Source organism: Amblyomma mixtum, chromosome 7 (genome assembly GCF_055824585.1).
Source record: "Amblyomma mixtum isolate Tamu chromosome 7, ASM5582458v1, whole genome shotgun sequence".
Taxonomy (NCBI): domain Eukaryota; kingdom Metazoa; phylum Arthropoda; class Arachnida; order Ixodida; family Ixodidae; genus Amblyomma; species Amblyomma mixtum.
The window spans coordinates 48,897,842-48,921,455 of NC_143018.1; the positions used below are offsets into that span (position 1 = coordinate 48,897,842).

The 23,614-nt window shown below is 46.0% G+C and overlaps 2 protein-coding genes across 5 annotated transcripts in view; one reads left to right on the forward strand and one right to left on the reverse strand.

Moving 5' to 3' along the window:
* The window catches only part of LOC149336010 (uncharacterized), a 76,187-nt gene extending 66,028 nt beyond the window's left edge, over window positions 1-10,159 (reverse strand). The window contains exons 1-2 of one of the 2 annotated variants that reach the window (XM_089552512.1): window positions 9,957-10,159; window positions 8,769-8,837 (exon numbers count right to left, since the gene is read on the reverse strand). The gene's annotated coding sequence lies outside the window, so the exon portion shown is untranslated. The remainder of the gene's footprint in view (window positions 1-8,768; window positions 8,838-9,956) is intronic. The other variant, XM_089552513.1, reaches the window with a different exon arrangement.
* On the forward strand, window positions 4,404-22,681 carry LOC149336013 (uncharacterized). Of its 3 annotated transcripts, XM_089552515.1 has the most exons (5): window positions 11,516-11,675; window positions 12,124-12,207; window positions 16,164-16,357; window positions 21,420-21,462; window positions 22,161-22,681. In XM_089552515.1, the coding sequence occupies exons 1-5, from the start codon at window positions 11,656-11,658 to the stop codon at window positions 22,309-22,311; spliced, it is 492 nt and encodes a 163-aa protein (XP_089408641.1). In that variant the 5' UTR covers window positions 11,516-11,655; the 3' UTR covers window positions 22,312-22,681. The 3 variants fall into 3 exon arrangements, with proteins under 3 accessions (XP_089408640.1, XP_089408642.1, XP_089408641.1); XM_089552514.1 differs by lacking the exons at window positions 11,516-11,675; window positions 12,124-12,207 and adding an exon at window positions 4,404-4,505; XM_089552516.1 differs by lacking the exon at window positions 12,124-12,207 and having other exon boundaries at window positions 11,512-11,675.
* Window positions 22,682-23,614: the final 933 nt, after the last annotated feature.

Sequence of the window (23,614 nt, forward strand, 5' to 3'; positions counted from 1 at the left end):
TGTCAATTGTTGGAACTGTCTAGGATGTTCGACACAACGTATATGAAACGAGCAACGTCTTACTGAGTGGGAAAGTGCGTGGTGGTGGAGGGAACGCGGCTTCGTACTTATCTGTTTTTTTCAGCAGCGTCTCCTTCCGCGGACGCTGTTGTCGCTGCGGCGCGCGTCTTTCTTTTCTTTTCTTCTGACCTCTTCATTGTCCTCTATATTAATTAGGCTAATTGATTAATTAACCAATTAAGTCAACTCAGTCCAACTTAGTTGCAGCATCACTATACGATCCCTTTGATTGGTTGCATGGTTACTAGCCAAAGTACAATTGGCCCCATTTGAAATTCGCGCTCTGTGACGTCACGAGCATTTCGACCAATTGAAAAGCGTGACATTGGGGGCGGAGCTGGTTACGAGGCCGACGCCGACGACGACGCGAAACCCAGGAACGGACGCCAAAGAGCTGCGCTCTAAAATATGTATTCATTTGGAAGTTATCATTGTTTGCGCAACACGAAAGTGCGAGAAATAAAGTTTTGAGAAAAACAAGAATAAAGTTTTTCAATCCTTCTAGAAACACGTCATCATGCCCTAGAAAGTCAAATCCTCCAGGCTCATAGCTAGGGTCCTCCTTAGCTGACACGAGCTCTCTTTTGGCATTTGTTGCTGCCCGTCTTTTCTTGCCGAGATGTTTTGCCTCGCCCGTTGATTGACGCTGGGCCTTCATCACACGGTAATGGTCACTGGTGGAACATGCTACGAGAGTGTGGTGGCCAGATTCGATGCTTGCTTCCCTCAAACTATCTGCTGTACTTCTGCTGCCATCATTGAAGGACGAATCCGGTAGCATTCAAAGCGATAGCGTCAAGTGCGCGCAAAGTAAACAACTGAGACGCTTGTAGCCATACTTGTAGCGTCTTGCATCCCCCTTGCGGAAATTTAAAGCAATGTTTAAAAAAAAGGAAGCATTACAAATTCCCTTTGAATAATCTTTTACATATCAGACTAAAACAGAACAGAAAGTTTTCAATATACGCCGCTGATTAAAGCTGAGTTATCATTTTCTGTTACCAAACCACATCAGTTTCGGTTTCAGAACTGTTCACAACCTGTTCGAAAGTTGGCTATATCTTTTGAACAAAATAAGATACGAACATTATTCTTGCTGCAAAAGATTTTTGAATGTTTGGGGATTCGCGAAATATAAAAAAGAAAAAATGTCATTTTTACAAAAAAAACGATTTTTCAAAGGTGGCGACATACCTTAAGGCAGTCAAAGTGACCCCTGAATTTTTTTCTAATTTGGTAGATCTGGATTGTTGCTTTCGCCCTAATACAGACGTTTTCCGGTAGAAACGAGAGTAGTTTCAGAAGGGCACTTGAACTAGCCGGTACATGTTCCTCAGGTAAGGGCACTTTCTTGAACTAGCCGGTACATGTTCCTCAGGTAAAGGCACAGCGCGGCTCGGACTGGAAGAAAGAAGCAGACATATACAGCACAGCAAAATGTAGGATTCTTTGTGGCACAGCTTGAAAGAAACTCTGCGTACTAGAAATGTATTGCAAAAGTGTAGTTTTTTTAGCTAGTCGGTACGTGTTCATGGGGTAAAGGCACAGCGCACAACGCCAGCCAAGCTGGTGCTGTACTTTTTGGATGGAGCGTCGCAATTATTCTGACGTGCTGAGACTCCTCCAAATGTGCTGAATTCTTTGGAAATTAACCGGAAGTGGTTGATGCAGAAAATGCAGGTATGTGTACACGAAATTAACGACAAGAATGAACACTGCAAGTTAGAGTGGTGTCAACACCGAGTCAATTATTCAAATTGCGATTAAAAATGAAACTGCATCATACAGAGAAATAAGTTTACAGAGGCTTTTCTATCTACTGAGACATAGCTATGGCCTAGGACTGAGTAAGTACGGGCAAAGCACAGAGCTTCTGCCTTGACTGTCATGTGGGAGTGTTTTTGTTTTTAAAGTTCTCGGACAAAAAGAAAATGCGGATATTCACAAGACCCGTCCTAGACTTCTCTTACCGAATGCAGCCTTAATTCAAGGCAAAAAAGCTCTTGAGCGTCATGCACAATCTCGTACTCAGGAGACAGCTAAAAAAAAACAAGAAATTCAAGAATCCTTTGAGGAAACGCGCGTCGTCGCCTCGAACGACCCGCCACCAAACCCGCAATCCGCTTCTTTGCAGATCTCTCTTTCTTTGTGCTGGTCGCTATCAGTTTACAGCGAGTAGTCGAAACCATTATACTTTTAGGGTCTGTGTTGCTCGGCGGCGGATGGCAGCGCGTACGGTAGGGAACGAGCGCTGTAGAACTGCCATCAATACCGTCAAGCAAAAGGAGGTGTTGTTTTGTCAACTCCTTCTCGAGCGGCTGGCGCGTTTCCGTCGACGCTAGATAATTCGACTGACGTGGGGGAGCGCAACCCAGCGCGATTGCTGCGGTTGCCAATGGCTGCCCTTTGGTCCTCGCCGCGCCTACCCCTTTCTTTGGGCTCCTGGTGGGACTTCCGCCGTGGTGCTACCCAGTCTTAGCGGCGCCGAGCCGGCGTTAGATATATCGATACCACCACTTCAGAGAATAAGTGTGTACACACAGGCAAGAAGTTTAGTTGCAAGGGTGCAGCCTTATCAAGACCTCCTACTGCTGTCTTGCTATGTGCATGCGCCGTCAACGCGGAACAGAAAGCTTTTGGAGAGCTGCCCGGTTGCAACACAGGTTTAAATACAGGTCCTTCTATCCTGCTCTATCGGCTGCTTTGTCCTCCCCTTCTGGCTGCCACAGATACCAGCTGTGCGAGGTCCGGTTTGGTGTAGGGACCTCATACCGACGTGTTCAACGGGTTAACAATACACATAACTCAGCCGTGGCCTTAAAAGCAGCATGTGTTGAAACGTATTTGCAGTAGCAGCTAGTCGTTAGTCCATATGAATATCAGTTTTATGTTTCGTTGCTCTTACCTTTGTTCCTATAGCCAACTTTGTGCTTTGTTCCATATTTCTCAGACTGAACTACTTTCGGAGTCAGTCCCCCTGACACAACCACGTCGTGATACTCACCCGTGAACTACTTTCGGAGACAATTAACCAGACGCAAATTTCCTCATAATACACCCAAGAACAACTTTTGGGGACAATCCACCTGACGCAACCACCTCAAGATGCACACGCATGATCTACTTTCGGAGACAATTCACCTGACGTAACCACCTCATGATGCACACCCATGAACTACTTTCCAAAACAACCCGTCTGATGCATCCACCTCATAATGCGCACCTTCGGGGAGAATCCACCTCACGGGAGCACGTCATAATCCACACCCATGAGCTACTTTTGAATACAATCCGTCTGATGCAACCACCTCATGATAAGCGCCCATGAACAACTTCGCAGTGAATCCCCCTCAATGAACCACCTCATAATGCACACCCATGAAATGCTTTCGGAGACAACCCATCCATTGTAACCACCTCGTGATTAACACCCATGAAATACTTTCAGAGACAATAAACCGGACGCAACCACCTCATGACGCACACGCACGGATGTTACAAACGCCATGGGATACCGAATATTCGTAGGACGTTAACTCTCACCACGTTGCATTCACTAAATGAGTAAAATGTGCTTTAGAGGGTAATTTTGGGAAGTGCTTTCGAAAGTATTCATTGAATGGCGCGAGATCACAGCCCACGTGCCTAATGAGTCGTCGGCAAAACACAGTGTAGGTAAGTCAGTGCCAGCGCTCGAAAAAATGCGTGATCCTTTGTGCACACAAGACTAGTTCTCAGCTTCGTTTTGTACGCACACCAGTTATCGCGCTCTTTCGAACAGAGCGCTATGCATGCATTTATGTCGGTATCCGAATTGAGGAAATATATCCCACAGACAGCTTTACACAACTTTTGTAAGCAACAAACGATTAACGGTTAGCAGTGGTGCAGCGGTCAAGCGATGCGCCACTGTCCTTCTATGGCAGGGGCTGCCTTAGGTGGGAAATGGATTGGTTCGGTTGCGACACAGGTTGGCAGGTGTCACACAGGTTGTGACGCGGGTCTGCATATATATATATATATATATATATATATATATATATATATATATATTGTAACGTACTTGTTGACGAAGGGGGCTTTAATACCAAGTGCGAAGACAGACAAGGCCACGCAAGCTGGGGCAGCAAAGGCGACAGATTCCACTTATTGCCGGCCTGCGACAAAGGGAAAGTGCCGAGGAGGTCCATGCCGATCTGGTCGAACGGAGCGCGAGGGGCTGTAACGGGCTTGAGAAAACCCGCCGGCTTAAGTGGTGGTGTTTTCCGGCGCTGGCATTCCCGGCAGCTTTTAACGTAGCGTTTGACATCAGCAGAAAGTCCAGGCCAGTAGTACATGTTCCGCACTCTGGCGGGCGTACGTGAAAAGCCCAAGTGGCCACATGTGGGCTCATCGTGGCAGGCGAAAAGAACGTCAGCTCGGAGATCGGCTGGAATGACGAGAAGGTAAGGTCTATCGTTGCCTCTCAAGTTCTTCTTGTACAAGAAGCCGTGCCGCAAACAGAAGGAGCCAAGACGTCGAGAGAAGTGGCGAGGTATAGCCGTATCGCTACCTTCAAAGGCGTCAATGAGAGGGCGAAGTTCCGAGTCCGCCCTCTGCCGGGTCAGTAGGTCGGAGGCGGTGAGCGTACCAAGGAAGCCGCTGTCGTCATCCCGTGCTGCGTCGCCAGGATCAACTGGTGCACGCGACAGTGTGTCGACGTCTTCGTGTCTGCGGCCGGACTTGTAAACAATAGTGATGTCAAATTCCTGGAGCCGTAAGCTCCAGCGTGCCAGGCGTCCAGATGGGTCTCGCAAATTTACCAGCCAGCATAGGCTGTGGTGATCGGTTACGACTTTGAATGGGCGGCCGTATAGATAAGGGCGAAACTTCATGGTGGCTCATATATATATATATATATATATATATATATATATATATATATATATATATATATATATAGAAGAAGGGGTCACTACCATGCAATTATCTTAATTTAATACCGACAGTTTCGGACGGAGGACCGTCCTTCCTCAGGGTATACACAAGAATACCCTTGTGTATACCCTGAGGAAGGACGGTCCTCCGTCCGAAACTGTCGGTATTAAATTAAGATAGGTATTCTTGTGTATACCCTGAGGAAGGACGGTCCTCCGTCCGAAACTGTCGGTATTAAATTAAGATAATTGCATGGTTGTGACCCCTTCTTCTACAAGTCTTCCTGGCCCATTGAACGACAAGACCTCCTGCAACTACTATATATATATATATATATATATATATATATATATATATATATATATATATGAGAGAAGCCAACATCCACAGAAACCAAGGGACACCGGGGATTTTTAATTTATTTATTTGTTTTGCGGTGTTGATAAATTTAGAATATTACTGAATATGTTATCGCTTAAAGCTAATTTATTAGAACAGCAGAAGAAAAAACAACCACATGCCGCCGGTGGGATCCGAACCCACGACCTCCGAATTACGCGTCCGGTGCTCTACCGCTGAGCTACGGCGACGGCTGTCTGATCTTCTGTATATATATATGGAGAGAGAGGCAGAGAGAGAATACTAACACATGCTTGAAACATAAGTGTTACCTGACGTATCGATTCGAGACCAGTCTTCCTCAGAGTGCTGCATGATTGTTCCTGAGGAGAATTTATAGGGGTTGGAGAAGGGGTGCTACAATGCGCCTGAGTTAACACCCACCCCCCACCCTCCTCCACCCCCCCCCCCCGCCAAAAAATAAACAAAGGCTGCTTGACAAAAATAGCGCATACGCGCGTGGCGCATGGTGAATCACAGTCCAGAATGGTGTCCAGGGGCCGTTCTTCGGGCATAGCACAAAACGCTGCAACACACACACAAATTTCATCCCGTTGAAATTCCCGATAAATTCATTGCCCGTAGCATGTGGGGCTTTGGTGAAAGCACGTTTTTTTCACCTGATAAGCGTTTTATAAGTGTTTTCAAGAAAACTTGTTTTGACAAAAGAACCACACGCTGCGGACATTGAATTTATCCGGCACCCCTCAAGGATTAAATGTGTGTGTATGTTCCAACGTTTGGTGCAGTGTGTTGTGCGTGTATGTGTTCCGGCATTTTGTGGTATGCGTGAAGAACGGCCACAGGACACCCTTCTGGACTGTGGTACATTACGCACCAAGTACATAGGTACCATTTTTGCATAACTTTTTTTTCGGCAGGGGGATGGGGCCGGTTTAACTGGGCGCATTGTAGCAGCGTTTTTCGAACCCCTATAAATTCTCGTCTAGAACAATGATGCAGCACACTGAAGAAGACTGGTCCCCAGTCGAAACGTCAGTAAACCCTTATGCTTTTCGGAAAGTGTCAGTGTAAATTACAAATATATAACTTCGGGTTCATAGTGCCTTCCTCGTCGCAGTTATACATACATACATACATACATACATGCATACATACATGCATGCATACATACATACATACATACATACATACATACACACTTACATACATACACACACATACATACATACATACATACATACATACATACATACATACATACATGCATGCATGCATGCATGCATGCATACATACATACATACATACATACATACATACATACATACATACATACATACATACATACATACATACATACATACACACATACATACAGACAGACAGACAGACAGACAGACAGACAGACAGACACACACACACACACACACACACACACATACATACATACATACATACATACATACATACATACATACATACATACATACATACATACATACATACATACATACATACATACATACATACATACATACATACATACATACATACATACATACATACATACATACATACATACATACATACATACATACATACATACATACATACATACATACATACATACATACATACATACATACATACATACATACATACATACATACATACATACATACATACATACATACATGGTCAGGAGCCTGCCACAAAGTCGGCTTCAGAAGACACACGGCAGTCGAATTTCGATGGAGATTAAATTCTTGAGGCCCGTGTCAGTTGACGTTAAGGACCCTAGATGGTCCAAATTTCCGGAGCATTTCACTACGGAGTCTCTCACAGCCTGAGTCGTTTTGGGACGCTAAACCATATACACCAACACCAAACACACAACGGCTAAATGAGAGGAATGGCCACTAAAAGTGCTGGCACGCTAATAATGTATCGTAACCTCGATCTATCTCATGGTAAGAAGCTAGGACCTGCCTTAGTGGCCACGGGAATCATAAGGAACCACCTTACTCCCCTCTCCATCAGTCATATGGCACGAGCATGGTACACTGGTTTCAAATCATTGTCGTGATCGGTCAGTTCCGACGGGCATCTAGACAACAAAGCGTACGCGACATTAATCAACTTTAAAAGCAAAATGGAAGACCTCTGCCTACCGATGCGAAACTATCGACAGTACTATTGATACTATCGATAGTTCAGCCACTATCAAACTATCGATAATAAAAAAAACTATCGATAGAACTATCGGAAGCGCGCTATCAATAGTATTTTCTATAGTAGTATCGAAAGTACTATCTATAGTACTTTCCGTAGTTCTATTGATAGTACTATCGATAGCCGTATCAATACTACTTGTTATACATAGTACTATCGATTCTATAAAATCAACCACGCGTACCCACCGCATCCTAAACTTGGTTTCCCGAGTGTGTGCTATGGAGCTGATGGTGTGAGTAACTGACAGGACTCACCCCATATCGCGGCCTCCGCGTCATCAAGCTCTGTAGACGTTCCCTACGTATAGTTGGTGGATAAAATGTTAGCGTGCCAATACCCTAGTTGCGAAACATGTTCGCTAAAAGCATTTCTGCAGGGGTTACGTAAGCAACACGAAGTCAGTAGTGCGCGATAGTGTCGTGTAAGCCAACACAACCTGTGCTGTTTGTTCTTTCATCGGATGCAGTTCCAGGCTTTTTTCCGACCTGTCCCAGTGCATGTTCTTTCATCGGATGCAGTTCCAGGTATTTTTCCGAACAGTCCCAGTGCACGTTAAAAAACCACAGCTCTTCGAAATTTACCCGGAGACCTCCATTACGGCATCCCTCATAGCTTGAGTCTCTTTGGGATGTTAAGCCTCATGAGACCGTGAAACCAATCAGGTATCGCAATTGTTTTGGTTATATCGCTGGCCAACAAATGCGTATTATCAATACTGTTACTGTCAGTAGTCTCACCATCGAGAGTTTCAGTACTGATAACCTTGCTATCGATAGCGGTACTATCGCTAGTAATACTGTCGATAGCAACACTATCGATAGTACTACTATCGATTGTACTATCGATAGTAATACTACCGATAGCAGAATCGATAGTATTACTATCGATAGTAGAGTATCGATAGTACTATCGATAGTAGCACTAACGATAGTGTTTTTACACTATCGATAGTTTTAAAAACTATCGATACTATCGATAGTCAATTTTCTGATAGTTTTGCATCACTACCTCTGCCACAAGTGTAACCGGGGCTTTACGTCTGGAGATAGTTTCTGGTGATTTTTTTCAGTCTGCTACAGAAGTTTACTTACAGATACATATTTCGCCTTTTTGATTTGTTGATTTTTCCCTCTAAAGCGGCAAGAGTGAATAGCCAGCCAGTGAACACAAGCGTTGTCGAAAATTGAAAAGCTCACCTTTCTTGTAGAGTAGCCCACTCGTCGTGATTCTGGGTGTCATAGCGATGTGACCCAGTGACTCCCTTCCTGTTTGGATAAGGAAATGATTTGAAAAATAATGTACAGCATGTGATGCCCCCGAAAGAATTGAATCATGTTACTGCATCATACTAACAAAATGCGTAAGATGCAGAATTAAACACTTTTTGAAGCAAAACACACCAAGTGCGGATGATCCAGTCCGTCCTTTGATTAAAATGCTAGGCCGTCAATTGTTCAAGCAAATTTGTTTTTAGTGTAGCATCTGTGCTGTCATTTTGTTGAATTTGCCATTGTTTGCCGGCCATTCTTTTACAGAATTCAAGAACCGCAAGTGATGCTTGTGTAATAAACCTCTATCAACCCCGGCAGAAAGAGTAGAAAAGGAAAGGATTGGTGGTTAACTGCCAGAACTACCTGGGTACAGGCATTTCCACTTTAATAGCAGCTTGTTCAGAAGCTTGGATGTTTTAATGTTTCTCCTTGGCGCCTCATAACCATTAGATATTAAACGTATATAGTTGGTACGCTCTCGATTCATTTCTCTTGCCCTGGTAGTAAAAGCAAAAAATTCGATGTTTTATCCTAGTCCATTGGTTTTCTTTCCTTTTTGTATGCTTGTTAGCCCACTCACGTGATTGTCCCGTATGTTGGAGCCGTGAGCAACAAGTAGAGTGCATGAAAAACCGGACTCGCGCTAAATGATGGACTGACCCTCCTAGGCATGGCGTTTCATTCCCATCTTGGAATTCTGCTGGTTAATTTAGCAGTATTTTCGCATGTATCTTCTAGTTGATGCATATCTGACAAGTCAAAAAGGCAGTGTGTTTTGCTAAACATAAATTTCTGTAATAATGTGCTCGCTTTCTCGAGCTTAAATCACAAGACTGTTGGTCTTCTTGTTAGAGCACTAAGCCGCTCATAACAACAGTCACGTTTATCGATTGCGGCAGTCGAAATTCAGCGTTATCGAACTTGAAATATCCATCCAGTCATCTTACCCCTCCTGAGCGCTGCTGCAAAATGAAGTGACTCTTGATAACAGCTGGTGTTGAAATTAATAATGAAGCTCTCTCGGGCACTAAAATCCCACTCCAGCCGCTTTGCCTCCTGAATAAGTAGACTCAACGGCTCACTTCAATGGAAGGCATGAAAAAATTCGCTCACCCAACTACTACCTGATTTCCTTCCTGCGGGGGTGTCATAGTGTAGTCGCTGCGACCAGCCGTCTCAGTCGCTCTGTGCACGGCTGGATGTCCCCTGTTCCTCCTGGCCTGCCACCTACGCTGCTGTAACTGCAGTCGCTTGCGACGCTGAACGCTCTCACGACGCTCTCGTTATCGCCGCCCGCGATGGCTCCGCGAAGCCATCGGTTTGCTCTTTCCTTTCGACGTTAACAAAATATATCAAAGCTCTCTCGGAGCGCTTCCCTGGTTTGGGGATAGTGATGATCGCCGCGTGGCGCCACTCTCCCGGTACCTGTCCTTTCTCCCATAAGTCTCTGCTTTGATAGTCCATGAGGTCTTGAACGTGCGCCAAGCTGAGGTTGTGAATATTACTTTGGCGATTTAATCAACTCCTGGGGCGGTGTTCCTGAGCGATACCCTTGCAGCCGCAAAGTCTTTTTTTATGATGACAGGAGCATCAAAAACTGAGTTAGGGCCTGTTAGGTACCCCTGGGTACATGGGGGAATGTTAGTATCGCCGAAGTACTTGGTATAGAGGGCTTGGATGAGTTCCTGAACAGCGCACAGAAAATTGTGCGCACTTTACAGGACGGTTCTGTTAGTGACTTGATTGGCTTTGCTGGGGCCAATCAGGCTACGGAGGATATTCCAACTTTGGCCCATGCCTAGTGCACCCCTGAGTGACGTGCAAGACTGTTGATTTCTGTTGGCTCAATATTCATGAGCTGGGCGATGAGTAGTTTAGGTTTTCTATTTATTCGTTCTCTTCTGTATCTTTTGCTTAGACTTGCTCGGGCTTCGCAGAGGGGAAGGAGGGTTCTGCCAATTTCAGGGGTTTGAACCAATCTTTTGAAACACAGCGCTGGCGGACAACGGACGAGAGGGAAGACACACAGTAGGCACACAGTGCGCTTCATTCTCACATGAAAGCGACGAAGGGAGCGCGAGACACGTACACATGGTGGTCACGTGACTGCGGCAATGAGCCGGGCACTGGTCGTCATGGAAAGTGTGTACTGTAGCTATGCTGTAAAAGCCCTCTTCTAGAAATACTTTCTTACTTGCCTGGGCTTCTGACGCGCTCACTGCTATATAGCTCCCATGCTGAAGCAAAACATTAGTCAAACTTAGAGGTTTCCTTTGTTATTCGCTCTTTAAAATTTGCGAAGGCAGCTATACAGTTGTCTTGAGATGGCAAGAATAAGATATTCGCACTGCGCAGGCTATTACAGACGGCCTCTTCCTTCTGTATGTGTGGATCCACGTTGTTTCAGATATGGAAAATGGGAAACAAGATGCTTAGTCGTAGTAAGTGTGTACATTTCTTCCAAAGGCTATTTGGAAAGCTTTTGTGAATTGCCAATAGGTGATCTCTTTTTTGAAACTCTGCTTCACAGTGCGGCAATTAAAAGGTTAAATACCAATCCGCGCCCGGTGCTTACTATATTGTTTCATGGAGTAGAAAGGAAGGGGTACAACATCGCCGAGGCCCTTTGCACGGTGATAACGGAGCCGTCCCGGAACTCCTCCCGTCGCGCTGAAGCCGAGTCGCAGAAGCCAAGCTGATAGTGACACTAGGCGTCCGGCGGCGATCAAGACGCGACAACGAGACGTACGGCGCGACTGAGCGGGCTCGCCACAACTAGTAGTCTTGGTGGCTGGAAGCATACTCGCCCAACATGTCCTGGTCACGCGACGGGTAAGCATTTTTTGTAGACTACACAGATGCTACTGTATGTCTTCGCATATTTAGTGTGTTAGGTTAGGTTAGAGATTCTCACCTGGGGGCTCATAAGGGGTGCGACATTTTGGGAGAGTTCATCATGGCGCCTTGGCCAGTGATGTGGACTGCTAGAAGCAGAAGCTTCTGAAGTCCTGGTCGAAATATTTCTTGAAATCTAACATATCTCGAAGCTGCTTACCCTGCTCGCAAGTATCGTTTCTGCGCAGAGTAAGAAATGTTCCACGGCAGAGCTAAAAGCGTGTTGCCCTCTTCCGTGACTGTTTCAAGGACGCTTTTCGATAGCAGTGTGTCACAGGCGTGAACTAATACTGCTCTTTACCCATTTTCTTCTTACGCGAGCGCGCACTTTTTCTCTTTGTATATGTGCAACAAGTCCTATGTATTTGCTTACTTATTCTGATAGTTCGTCACTCGAAACGTGGCGGCCCCATTGTGAAGACGAAGAGGAGAGCCTCCCTTCCCAAGAGCGGGCTACTTCCCAAGAAATGTGAGAACTACAAGTGGAACAATGTTTGCGTTCGCTAGCCGCGATTCGACCAAAGTAGGTTAATATAATTTCGAAGAGTTAGATGTTGGGCTATTTGGTTTTCTCACACAGTATTCATTCCTTAGCGCAAACACGACACACGACACAGCAAGAAAAGCACGGGCAACCCTAACAATCGATTAGTTGAACGTAGAACCACGGTATATCCATAGGCCTGCTCAGGCGCAGCCTAACAAGTAACGTGGGTACAAGCCAGCGGAAAGTTATCACACTAGAAGCGTTAGAAAATTTACCTCAGCATTGTTGCCTGCCTGTTGGATTTGTCGCCTTGCCAATGTCCATGTACAATAAAAAAATACGTGAGGTGTTAACAAGAACTTCACTCGTGTGAAAAAAGGCCAAAATAGAATTAAGGACAAAGCAGTCGAGCTTTGCAAGCGCTTAGATCTTCAGAAGCTGCAGAGAGATGTAACTCTCAGTGACAATGGGGTGTGAATGTTTTCTTTAGCGTTAAGACACATAAACCGGATACTCCGTTTTGTACCATTTTGAACGAAGGTGGCACATGGTAGCACTGTGCTGATAACCTCTAACTAAAATTTTAAATGGGCTCGAGTTAAGTGATGCCTTCCTGGTAAAGAATTTAACAGATATTGTTCGTTTCTTTCAAGATCACAGTGATGTAGATTATGCCTTCTCTATCGATGCGGAAGAGCTCTTTTATGCTGTGCCTCATCCTGAACTTTTCGCTGCCGTCAAAGATTGCATAGATGAAAATGGTGCTGTTTCTTTCCAAAATGCAGCAGGCATGACTATAGAGAACTTTTTAGCCCTTGAAGAGTTTTAACTTTGTAGCACTTTTATCAAATTTGACTACCAGTTTCATCGGCAAAAGAAAGGTATTTTTTGCATTGTATCGGTATAGCGCAAAATCTTTTTATCATACATCGATCGCTCTTTACACGATGGTTTCCATCATATTAACAATTCTTCGTTATATGGACAACTTTTAATTATTTTAATACGAAATACACTATTTAAAACGTGCAAACACTGAACTCTGTGCTCGATGGTTTTAAACTTCATGGCAAATGACTTTTACTTATGAGCTTCCGCACAATGGCATCCTCCAGTTCTTAGACCTATGTTTAATGCTCAAGGAAAGGCATGTTTGCTGGGCGTATGCCCCTGGTGCACAAAAAGCGCCCTCGCCAAACAGTTCTGCCCATTCCAAAGTAGTAAATAGAGGCAATACAACTCTCTGCCTGGAATCCGCGCTCCGGAGGTCGTGTGTTCATAAGATGAAAGCTAGTTTCGATCATGAGTTGGGTAGGCTGTTTTTAGCTGGCCACCCTGGGTCGGTGGTGGCGTGAGTGGCGGAAAAGGTGCTTAAGGAAATGAAGCCCGGAACGCCCACGATTGCTTCGAAGCCACCGGAGGGTCAGTAGAGACAGGAAGTGGTTCCGTACCTGCACAATGTCGCCCAACCCCTAAAAAAAGGTTGCTATTCTGTTTAAAGTACCGATGGTTCTTTCAGCCCCCAGAAACTCGCGAAACTGTGCGGTCGCATCATTTGCAAAGACAAAAGAAGGTGCTGTCAAAAGATCCACGAGAACCGGTGTGGTAAGTGCGCCATGAACGTTGTATACAAAATCCCCTTGTCTTGAGGTGAAGTGTACACACGTCAGACGGGCTCTTAGTGGCTGTTAGTGGCAGCAGGGGGTCGAGATTAATGCAAAGCATTCCAGACGGGCATTCTTTTAACTGCGAAAGCGTATCCATTGCCGCAATGCACCTCAGTGAGGAAAGCCTCCACACTCCTTAAGCACCCAATTCCCGATTCCACCACCCACCTAATGCCACACACATTCCACCTCCCAACCCCACTCCTGCTCGCTTTATACCTCCATAAGCGCCATCCACCACCCACTCCCCAAACTCTACCGTCCAGAAGCACTACTGATCGTCAATCCACCTGTCTCCACCCAATCAATAGAAAGCCACGCAGACCCGGAACCAAAAAGTGACGGCGAAATCTAATTCAGTGATGCAACCGAAAAGTGAGCTGCCTTGCAGAGACACCATCCACCAGCCACCTTCCCAACCCCTAGGTAGGGGAGCTGCCCACCCAACCGCCACCCTCCGACACATCTCTCTAGCCCACTTCAACCCTCTTGTAGCGCCAGCCACCCAATATCTCCGCCCACCAGCACCCTCCAGAAAAATTAACCTGTAAACTTCGGCTTACAGTAGAAGTATTCAGCAGCGTAAAGCTTCAAAGTTACTCATCAGGGTTGAATCTAATTGTTCTAGCCCCACTGTCGCATCAGATTTCTGACGGTCTCTTCAATTTTCTTCCCTTACTATTATCGTCATCATTATTATCATTTGTTGTAGGATTGATAGCCTGTGGTTACTCGTGCTAGAGGTCCTCCCAGCGGCTTCACCCGTTCCGTGGCCAGTCCATGGCATTACGCCGGGAAAGGAGAATTGTAGGTTGTTGCAAGGCTGGGACTATCGGTGCGATCACTGTACCAGCAATTTCTCCACCATAGCAACACATAGATAAGAAATAAGTTCAAGAGTTTGAGGCGGACACCTGTCGCCTAGAAGTGCTTCGCCACCACTCGCACAAACACCCTGAACAGTCATCAACTGCTACTGTCACCACTGGGAGTGCATGTGAGAGTCTTGAACGTGCTTTGGAAGGTGCGAAGCCCATCTTCCAGGTAACCAGTTTAAACGCGGTTAAGCACTGTCTTTAAGTGAATCATGCGGATAAGAGAGGTCTCTTCATCCGCCGGCCTGTCGACTGGCCGTTCGACACACGCTAATTAAATGGGAGTGATAGTAACCCTCACTTGTTGCCCGGTATTTTAAAGATCCCTTGGTTTGACTTTTGTGGGTAAACGATCTAAAAATGGTACGATGCAACAAGGTCATCCAGTGCCGACCTTTGTGAGAATGCTAGTATGCAGGGCTAGTGGGAAAAGCTTGACTTAGGACGCCATGGACTTTATTGAGAAAAAAATGTTCACGAACGGTTGCTTTGAAATAGATTACTTGAGAGATAAGAATAAGGTAAGAAAAGGGATAAGGATTTCCTTTATCGGTTGGTAGGGTTGGTTTATTGTGGTTTAACGTCCCAAAGCTGCCCAGGCTCTGAGAAAAGCCGAAGCAAAGGACTCCGAAGGTTCGACCACCTGCGGCTCTTTAATGTGCACTGTCATCGTGACATCGCCTCAGAGATTACATATAACATATGGACACGGCCTGAAATATTTGGATACTTAAAATGGAGCACACACAAAATTTGGAATTCAAACAAACGGAATTATTTCTGTCACTGGCCGCAATAAAATGCTTCCTAGTAAATTTCAGTCGCAGGCGTTGAGTGGAACATGATTTAATATCTTTTTGAATGCTGTCCAAAGAGCCAATCAGCATTTCTGTTCGCATTGAATGACGTCAAGGTGCACTTGTCCTGTCATTTCGATATCAGTGAATCGCGTGTGGTTCGCAAGAAAAACCGGAGGTTGTCGGCGACGCCGGCATCACCAGAAAAGTGTTAGTCTAGTTTAACCCGTCGACCATGACGTAAAGGTGGACTTCAGTGGTGGCGCCAACCGAGACCAAAACTGCCAGTACAAAATACTTTCTGAATAGTTATTTACGATGTACACCGGTGTTTCAAACTTTTTGTCATGATCACTATAGGCCCGTAGGGTAGCTTTGAAAGCAAAAAAAAAAACAGACATCCCAAATTTTTGTGTTTGTACTCATTAAATTTTCTAATCTAGGTGGGTTAACCACACCTTGCTCCAAAGGTGATGCCAATATAGCCACCCACCCATTCAGACGAGACAGAATTAAATCAAGCGCAGAGGCAGTACGTGCGAAAGATTTCGGGAAAATTATATCATTTATGTCTGTGCTCTTATCTCTTCTCTCCCCAGAAAACTGAAAGAAGATATAAAAGAAGCCTTAAAAGCGAATGGCACCTACAGCAACGACAAGCTGTTCGACACGATGGCAGTTCTCGAAACTCTGGGCGTGAAAGCGACGCAGCACTTTCAACTTCTTGAGACTGAGGACCTTGTCTCGAGGCGAATGCCGCCCGAAACAGCGCACACTTTATTGAAAGAATTCGGTAAGTGAAGCAAAAGAAATGCTCGCACAAAAATGGTACTGCAAGCATGAAATTTGATAACACTGGTGCGTGTTGAAAAAAAATGTCCTCCGTAGGTTGTGCATAGTTTTTATGATGCAAGGACCGTCGTGAGGGTTTAAGCCGAGAAGAATAGTCTACCCGCATTGAATAGATGGTAACGCAACCTTATCCCTCCAATTAAAACCTCGCAGGTCGCAGCATTAGTGAGAAAGCTTCTTTTCAACGCCTTCTTTGCACGTATGCGGTAACGTGAAACGTGTACTTGAAACGTGTACTGTGTACTTGCACGTAACGTGAAAGTACACAGTGCCCCACAAATGTCAAGCACTAAGAAACCAGGAGCCCTGATGAAAATTCTCAAGGGAGGTGAATGCTTGGGTTGTTATAAAATTAGAGCACAGTATTTTAAACGCGAAACTAACAATGCACGTTGTTTGCATCAATGCCGCATGTCCGCTCACGGTTCGGGCAGTGGGCAATCGCAGTGTCACGGTCTGTATGGCGATGGCCAGTCATTGATGCTGTTCTTACGATGGTCTTTTGTGAAGTCGGTGGCAGCTTAGCTGGTCAGCAAACCTAACCTGCGCAATCCTGAAAGTCAAAGGCGCGCTCAGTGAACGATTAACTTAAGGCATATTGAAATAATCCGCGCCTATAAAAAACGATATCGTTGCACGTATTACTGGGGTTTGCTTTCTTGTCCCCTACTTCCGGCAGCATCTTTTCTTCTGCTTTAGCTTTCTACGCAGATGTGCGTATGTTTTACGAAAATTAATTGAGAGCGATACAGGAACGTCTAATCTTTTAGAGCGCAGCTCTTGTTGGAACTTAACGATAATCTAAACGAAAGCTTAGCTTAGACGCCGTTTTGTTTTGTGCGAAAGCACTGCTTCGCGAGGTCAAACCGGCTCACTGCTTTGTGTGATGCTTGACTGTCTTGGTTACCTGGGGTAAACGAGAAATAAATAAATTAATTAAACAATGCCACATCTAAGATTCGAACCCGCGGCGTTGCGAACAGATCACCTTCGCTGGCCACTGATCGAGAGCCGTACAGCTATCGCCGCAGCCGATACCGCCTCCTGTTAAACTACAACACTCTCGCCCGCTGTGCATTGCACATCGTCGTCTTCATCAACTAATACTACTATCAAAAAAAATTTCATGGTTTGAGCTATGGGGGGATAGTGACAGAGATGTGCGCGGCATGCGTTGGCGTCGACAACGTTGTGATAGACACACGGCGCTAGAGCATATTCCGCTGCCGTGGTGGTGGTGATGTGACACTTTTTATTAACAGCCTTTATGTTAGGCGTTCAATAGGTCCTGGGCCAAGGTGACGAGGGCGCGTTGCAGGTTCAGGTCCCAGCAGGCAAGCCAGATGGGCCACGGTGGGGGTGGCGGGAAAGGATAGGCGGGGGACTGGAAGGCTACGTGGCATTGTGTAAGGCAGTGTTCTATGTCTGCATATATGTGTTGACAGTTTGGGCACTGAGGTGTGGAAGTGTGCCGGTACAGATAAAGTTTGGCTGGTGTGCGTAGGAGATTAAACTGTATTCGGCGAAGAATGCGAGCTTCACGGATCGATAAGGATGGGTGCGATGGCGGTAAATCAACTAAGTCTAATTTTTGCTGCGTGTAGTATTCGTCGACAGTGTGTCTGTAAGCCCTGACCGCCTGCTCCGTCGGTGGGCTAGTCCTTGGGATCCCCGGCGCCCGGTGTACAGTTTCGAAGGCAAGCTGGTGAGCCAGCTCATTGCCGGGGATGCCAATGTGACTAGGGATCCACCGAAGGGTCATCGGTCGTGGGCTTAATGCTAAAAGGGCGGCATCTAAGGCCTATCGGGTAGGGAAATGGAGGGCTCTTTCATGGAAGGCACGCAGAGCTGCCTGCGAGTCTGTATAGACAACGTATTGGGGGGGCGGGGGGTAGGGTGGCAAAGTATGTGATGGCATCGGCGATCCCGTGTATTTCTAGGGCGAGCGTGGGGAGTGGGGAGGTGTATGGACCGGTTGTGTGAGTGCTGGTTGTAGAGAGGCAAGGGTGTAGGAAGAAGGCTGCTGTGGAGCCCGCGGTTTCCGTGAGACAGGCGTCTGTGTAGGCCACCGCCGCAGTGTCCAAGGGTGGCTTGTGGTTGTATGCGTATGCCTGGTGACGGCCTTTGTGTGTGAGGGCGGACATGTTGCGTGGAATGGGTGCGAGGCGGAGGTTAGGGGGATAGATCGGAGACTGCGGTGGGTCTGGGAAAGAGATGGGTGCGTAGGGAGTCTGGGATAGAATCCACCACCCAGCTGATGAACTGGACAGGCGGATGATTTGTCTCTCTCGGTGCAGGTTAAGGAGGGCTGGAAGGGGATGGAAAAGGCCTGTTCTGTACAGGGTGTCTGTAGAAGCCTGAGGGGGGAGCCCTAGTGTTGCTTTGTATAGTGTATTGAGGGCCCGGATTAGTTTGCCTTGTTGTGTGCTTGTAAGGGGGCAGTAAGGAATATAGTATAAAAATTTGTTCAGGGCCAGTGCTTGAGCAAGACGGCTGGCATGTGTCTCGGAGAGGCCGGCATGTTTTAAGACTACGCAGCGGAGTAAGTGTGTGATTGAGTGGCAAGTGCGTATGGACTGATTGATGGCAGAGGTGAAAGTGAAAGTGTTGGAGGTCAGTGGCATACCCAGGATGCGACAAGACTCGACACGGAGGATGCGTTGTCCGGCTAGGGTGAGGGAGATGGAGGGGTTCATCGTACGTTGATATTTACTGCGTGTTATGAGTAGAAGTTCAGATTTCTCCGGAGCGGGTTCCAGGCCCGCTTGGGAGAGGTGTGAGGAAATGGTGTTAAGTGCCTGTTGGAGTGTAGTTTGGACCTCTCCCGGTGAGCCAGTGGTGACCCACAAGGTGAGATCGTCTGAATAGAAGAGGAAATGAAGGTCGGGAATATCGGCTAGGGCCCGGGCGAGCGGGACCATGCCTAGGGTAAAGAGAATGGGAGAGAGGACGGCACCCTGTGGAGTGCCACGAGTGAGTGGAATGGGGTGAGGCAGTTTGTCGAGATAGCGGATACGAGCGGAGCGGTACAACTACACAAGAGCTTTCCTCTCCCACCGCTCCGCTCGTATCCGCTGCCGTAGAATAGGTGAATTTGGTATTGCCGATGAAAAAGTTGAAGAGGGGCGTAAGTTGGCTTGGCCATTATTTAGAGGATAACAATAACAATTCTGGGTCAGTGGACACCTCACTCACGCTTTCAAGTACATGGCGGTGGTGTCCTTGTGCAAAATCTTCGCTCACACACAATATGTAGTATTTCTCAATACTAACCCGCCAGCCAATTTTTCCGACACCACCCCGGCGTCGCTACATTTCTGTGGCTGATATTTAAAAATAAAAGAAAGCACACAGGTGACAAGATCAGTTTACGCATGGTGTCCTATGCTGTCTTGTCTACTCTTTGCGCAGCCTAATTTGATCAGCATTTTCGGTAAGCCTGAAACAAGGATGAGTTCTTACACAATTGTTAAACTATGTGACATCTATCCTGATTGAAGTTGTTTGGAGCGAAAGTGGTCGCTTGATTTTTAAACGCTGAGGACGGCTTCTTGTCTTCTTCCACATAGGTGGGCCGAAATTTTATTGAACGTTTTAGCATAGAGAGAGAGAGAGAGAAAACTTTTATTGCTCTTTCAAGAGATTCGCGGAGATGAAGACTTCTTGGTCGTCCTGCTTGGGCGCTGGCGACTTGAGTCTTCGAGCAAGGGTGGGCCCTCAGTCCAGGGCTCCACTGAGTCGTGCCGCTTCAACAGCGTGCTGTACCAAGGCCCTCTGGACCTCGAGCTCGCTGCTGGAGAGACAGCTCTCCCATTGCTCCTCACTCGGTGGTTGATAATTGTGGAATGCTATGTTTCTTTCGCACTCCCAGGTAATGTGATAGAGTGTAGGTGTACCGCCGCACCAGGGACAGTCTGATCTGATTGCATAGAAGTTTTTTTCACAGCATGATTTTTTTTCTTCTCAGCGCAGCGCCCTGTACTCGTCTCGTCTAACGGTAAATTTTGGCCTCTTCTAAATTTTTAAGCATCCCAATGGTGCCGTGAAGGAGAGTCTCACGTCTACGACAGATAGTACGAACTGATTAATGTATTCAGACAAATAAACTGTGATGAACCAGGTTTTTATGACATCAATTCTTCACTTCGTGAGCAAGCTGCTTATGTTCATGTACTTACAGAGCTTTTCTCTAGACCATCTTTCTGAGCAATGTTTGGGATTCCTCCTCCTGCCGAAGTTACAAATAGCCTCAAAGTGTGCTTCTAGTGCAAGAGTTTATTGCAAAAGACTGCAAGGGTTGCGATGACTCCCTGTAGTCAACTGATCGAGAGGTAAAAGTAAACGTGGATCCATCATGATAGCTCAGTGTGTTGCTGAGCCCAAGTTCGTGGAATCGAACCGCGACCATAACGTTTCGCCGTAGTTTTATAGAGCCGCAATGCCAAAGTCGCCTATGTACAGCAACAACTCGAGGACTGTATGAACTCAAGGAGATCGAAATTGTTCCTGATCGCAGCACTACATTGCCTTTTATAGCTCACGGGCAGCTTCATTAACCTGCATTAATTTTCCCGTCCAGTAAACCTAAACCGGCAAAATAGACCAGCGGTCGAGATTTGTGTTTTTTCAAGTGAGATTATCGTTGAACAAAACAGAGCGTTTTCAAAAATGTCTTGTACTAAGCTGAGTATTAAGTTCGTACTAACCAGAGCGAGATAGAAAAAAGGTTGGCAAGCAGGTTGTGCTAACAGGTATCCTCGTTCTTGAAAAGGAGAAAACGCTGAGGTTATGTAAAAGGAAAAGAGAGGGACAGCGAAAAAACAAGAAACTCGCTAACGATGTCGGTGTTGCAAAATCATAATCTGTTGAGCATTCTCATAAACTTCAAAAGAGCAACAATTACATTAATTGCATATAGTAAGGAGAAAAAATCTTTACACATAAACGTATTTTTTAAATTTGTAAGCGCTTTGTGTTTGCGAATGTGATATGCCTTTTTACAGGACCAGCTAGCCAGGAGGCTCAAACGGAGTCTGAAAATAAAGTGTAAGTTTTTTCTGATTTTCTTCTGAATACCCATATCCCGAATATTTTGGGTGACACCTCTATTAGTTGAAAGAGCAGCATCTACGCTCCATAAACCTGGCTTCTGGCTTATTTAACCCGGCTGTGACTGATCGCACTGTCTGCTTTTACTCCATAGTCAAGTTGTAAAGGCCTTGTACAGTGGAGGCCATTTTGTTCAGCGGTAATTTGCCGTCACATTTAATCCAACTGGCTCATGTAGTGAAGGTGATCCTTGGATTGGGGTTAGGCAAAGATTTTCTAGGGCGAATTGATTACTGAGGCAGTTGAAGAGCACGCTTCCAGTGAGCGAGTTTCAGGTGAGACTGGTAGCCGCACAGCGATGTAAGAAAATATAGTGTAACGATAAGGGACAGCAAACAAAAGCACGAAGTAGATAAAGACCAGTTGGCGACAGCCCAGCTAAACCAACTGGTGGACATCAGGCTCACTCTGAGGAAAATAAGAACGAGGAAGCGCAGCCGCGAATGGTAGATAACGAGGATTAATCAAGAGGCAGCAGGCTTAGTACGTGCAAAGCAAGAATGGTTGGCGTCGGACACGGTAAGATAGAAAAGGTAAAGAGGAAACGCGAGACCGTTCTACTGCCGGGAACCTAATGAAAAACCGATAATGAGTGTAATGACGGTAATGAATGCCGACCTGTTCTTTCATTGCAGGGTCCAGAGAAATTGCATGGAGATTCTTAAAAGGCCCTTTCGTCGAGCGGTGCCATTCCCAGGCCTGAGCATTGTCACCGGCTGGTTGGCGCGGATATCTTCAAAAGCTCGTTGTTGTGGTTCTAGCATATCTGTATGCGGTGGAGAGTGAATGCTATTATGCCTCCGACAGCGTCGTGCTCCTGGCGTGCCAGCCATTGGTGTGAGCAATCAGGAGCATGAAGCTGTCGGAGGCACACCAACATGCTCACCCTATTATTTACCGAGTTCCCCATAATTACCCATGACGCCCGATTCGGAGGCCGTGGACTCGAATCCCACCGGCGTCATGTGGTTGGTTTCTCTACTGGTTTTATTAATCTCTTGTTGATGAAAAACTACAAATTAAATAAAAAGAAATGACATCCCCTATGCGTCTTGGTGTCGGTGACTTTTGGCTTCAATCATGTATGCCACAACGAGCAATTCCTTTTCCCATCAACTGTAAGCTTCATACTGAATAAAGACGTTTCTCTACTGTTCTCCTGCTGCGACCACGCTTTACTTCGACTAGCCCAGCCGTGATGTAGTGTGAGGTGAAATTTCTGCTCCAATCAAAGGGTAGGGATGAAAATTGTCGACCCTTTCATCGTTCGAAAATTACCTGAAAGGATGCTTTTGGATAAATTTTCTAGAAATAAATGATGCACTGCGTTGACCGCGCGGAGGGATACGCCAACTTAGCTTGAGACAAATTTCACAGGAACTGCAAATATCCATTTTCCAGCATCCGTGCCCTATGAGCAATCATGCTGGCCTCTGTGCAGCGTTTGTATTTACACCACCGGAATCATTTCAGTCGAAACATCGCATTCAGTTGCCTGATTTCTTTAAGGCTTTTCAAACGATGAAACCGGGAACACTGCGTAAAACTCCTGTACCTCTGAGCCTACATCTTAACGAAGCAAACTGCACTTTCAGAAGACGTTTACCAGACTCCTTAAACTTAATCATAGCGCAAATGAGTGCTCCTGAAGAGCACAATGTACAAACTGGAAGAGAAAAAGCCATCGCAATTGGCATGTACCTACTCCATATATTTCTTAGTAAAAATAGCGGAAACAAGACGCTAGCATCTTTCCTGTACTGACTTGCTTGTGGCATACGTGCCGTCCAAAACTAGCTCACCTATCTGAACTCACTACGTCCAAAATTCTAGCTGATTCTTAGTTAAACATCTCCGAAGAAAAAAACAGTAAGCCCGAGCAAAATATATACCTTGCTTCTTGTTTCGCACTGCACCCCTGGATGCGAAGGCGTGAACAAGGTGGGGTTTCTTGCATGAATGACGCTTTTCAAATGCAGATTCATTGTTGATTGTGAGCAGAATCTTCCGCGTCAGAGACTTGGCAGGATATACAACCAGATGTTAGTTGCGGATTCATGCACAGAAATATGCACTTGAGTACGCCCTA

What these genes read in the sequence shown, in the direction of transcription:
- LOC149336013 (XM_089552515.1), top strand. Translation starts at nt 11,656, where the DNA reads ATGTCCTGGTCACGCGACGG. An exon ending in CGGGCTACTTCCCAAGAAAT is followed by an intron (nt 12,208 to 16,163) that starts GTGAGAACTACA and finishes TTCTCTCCCCAG; the next exon opens with AAAACTGAAAGAAGATATAA. An exon ending in CACTTTATTGAAAGAATTCG is followed by an intron (nt 16,358 to 21,419) that starts GTAAGTGAAGCA and finishes GCCTTTTTACAG; the next exon opens with GACCAGCTAGCCAGGAGGCT.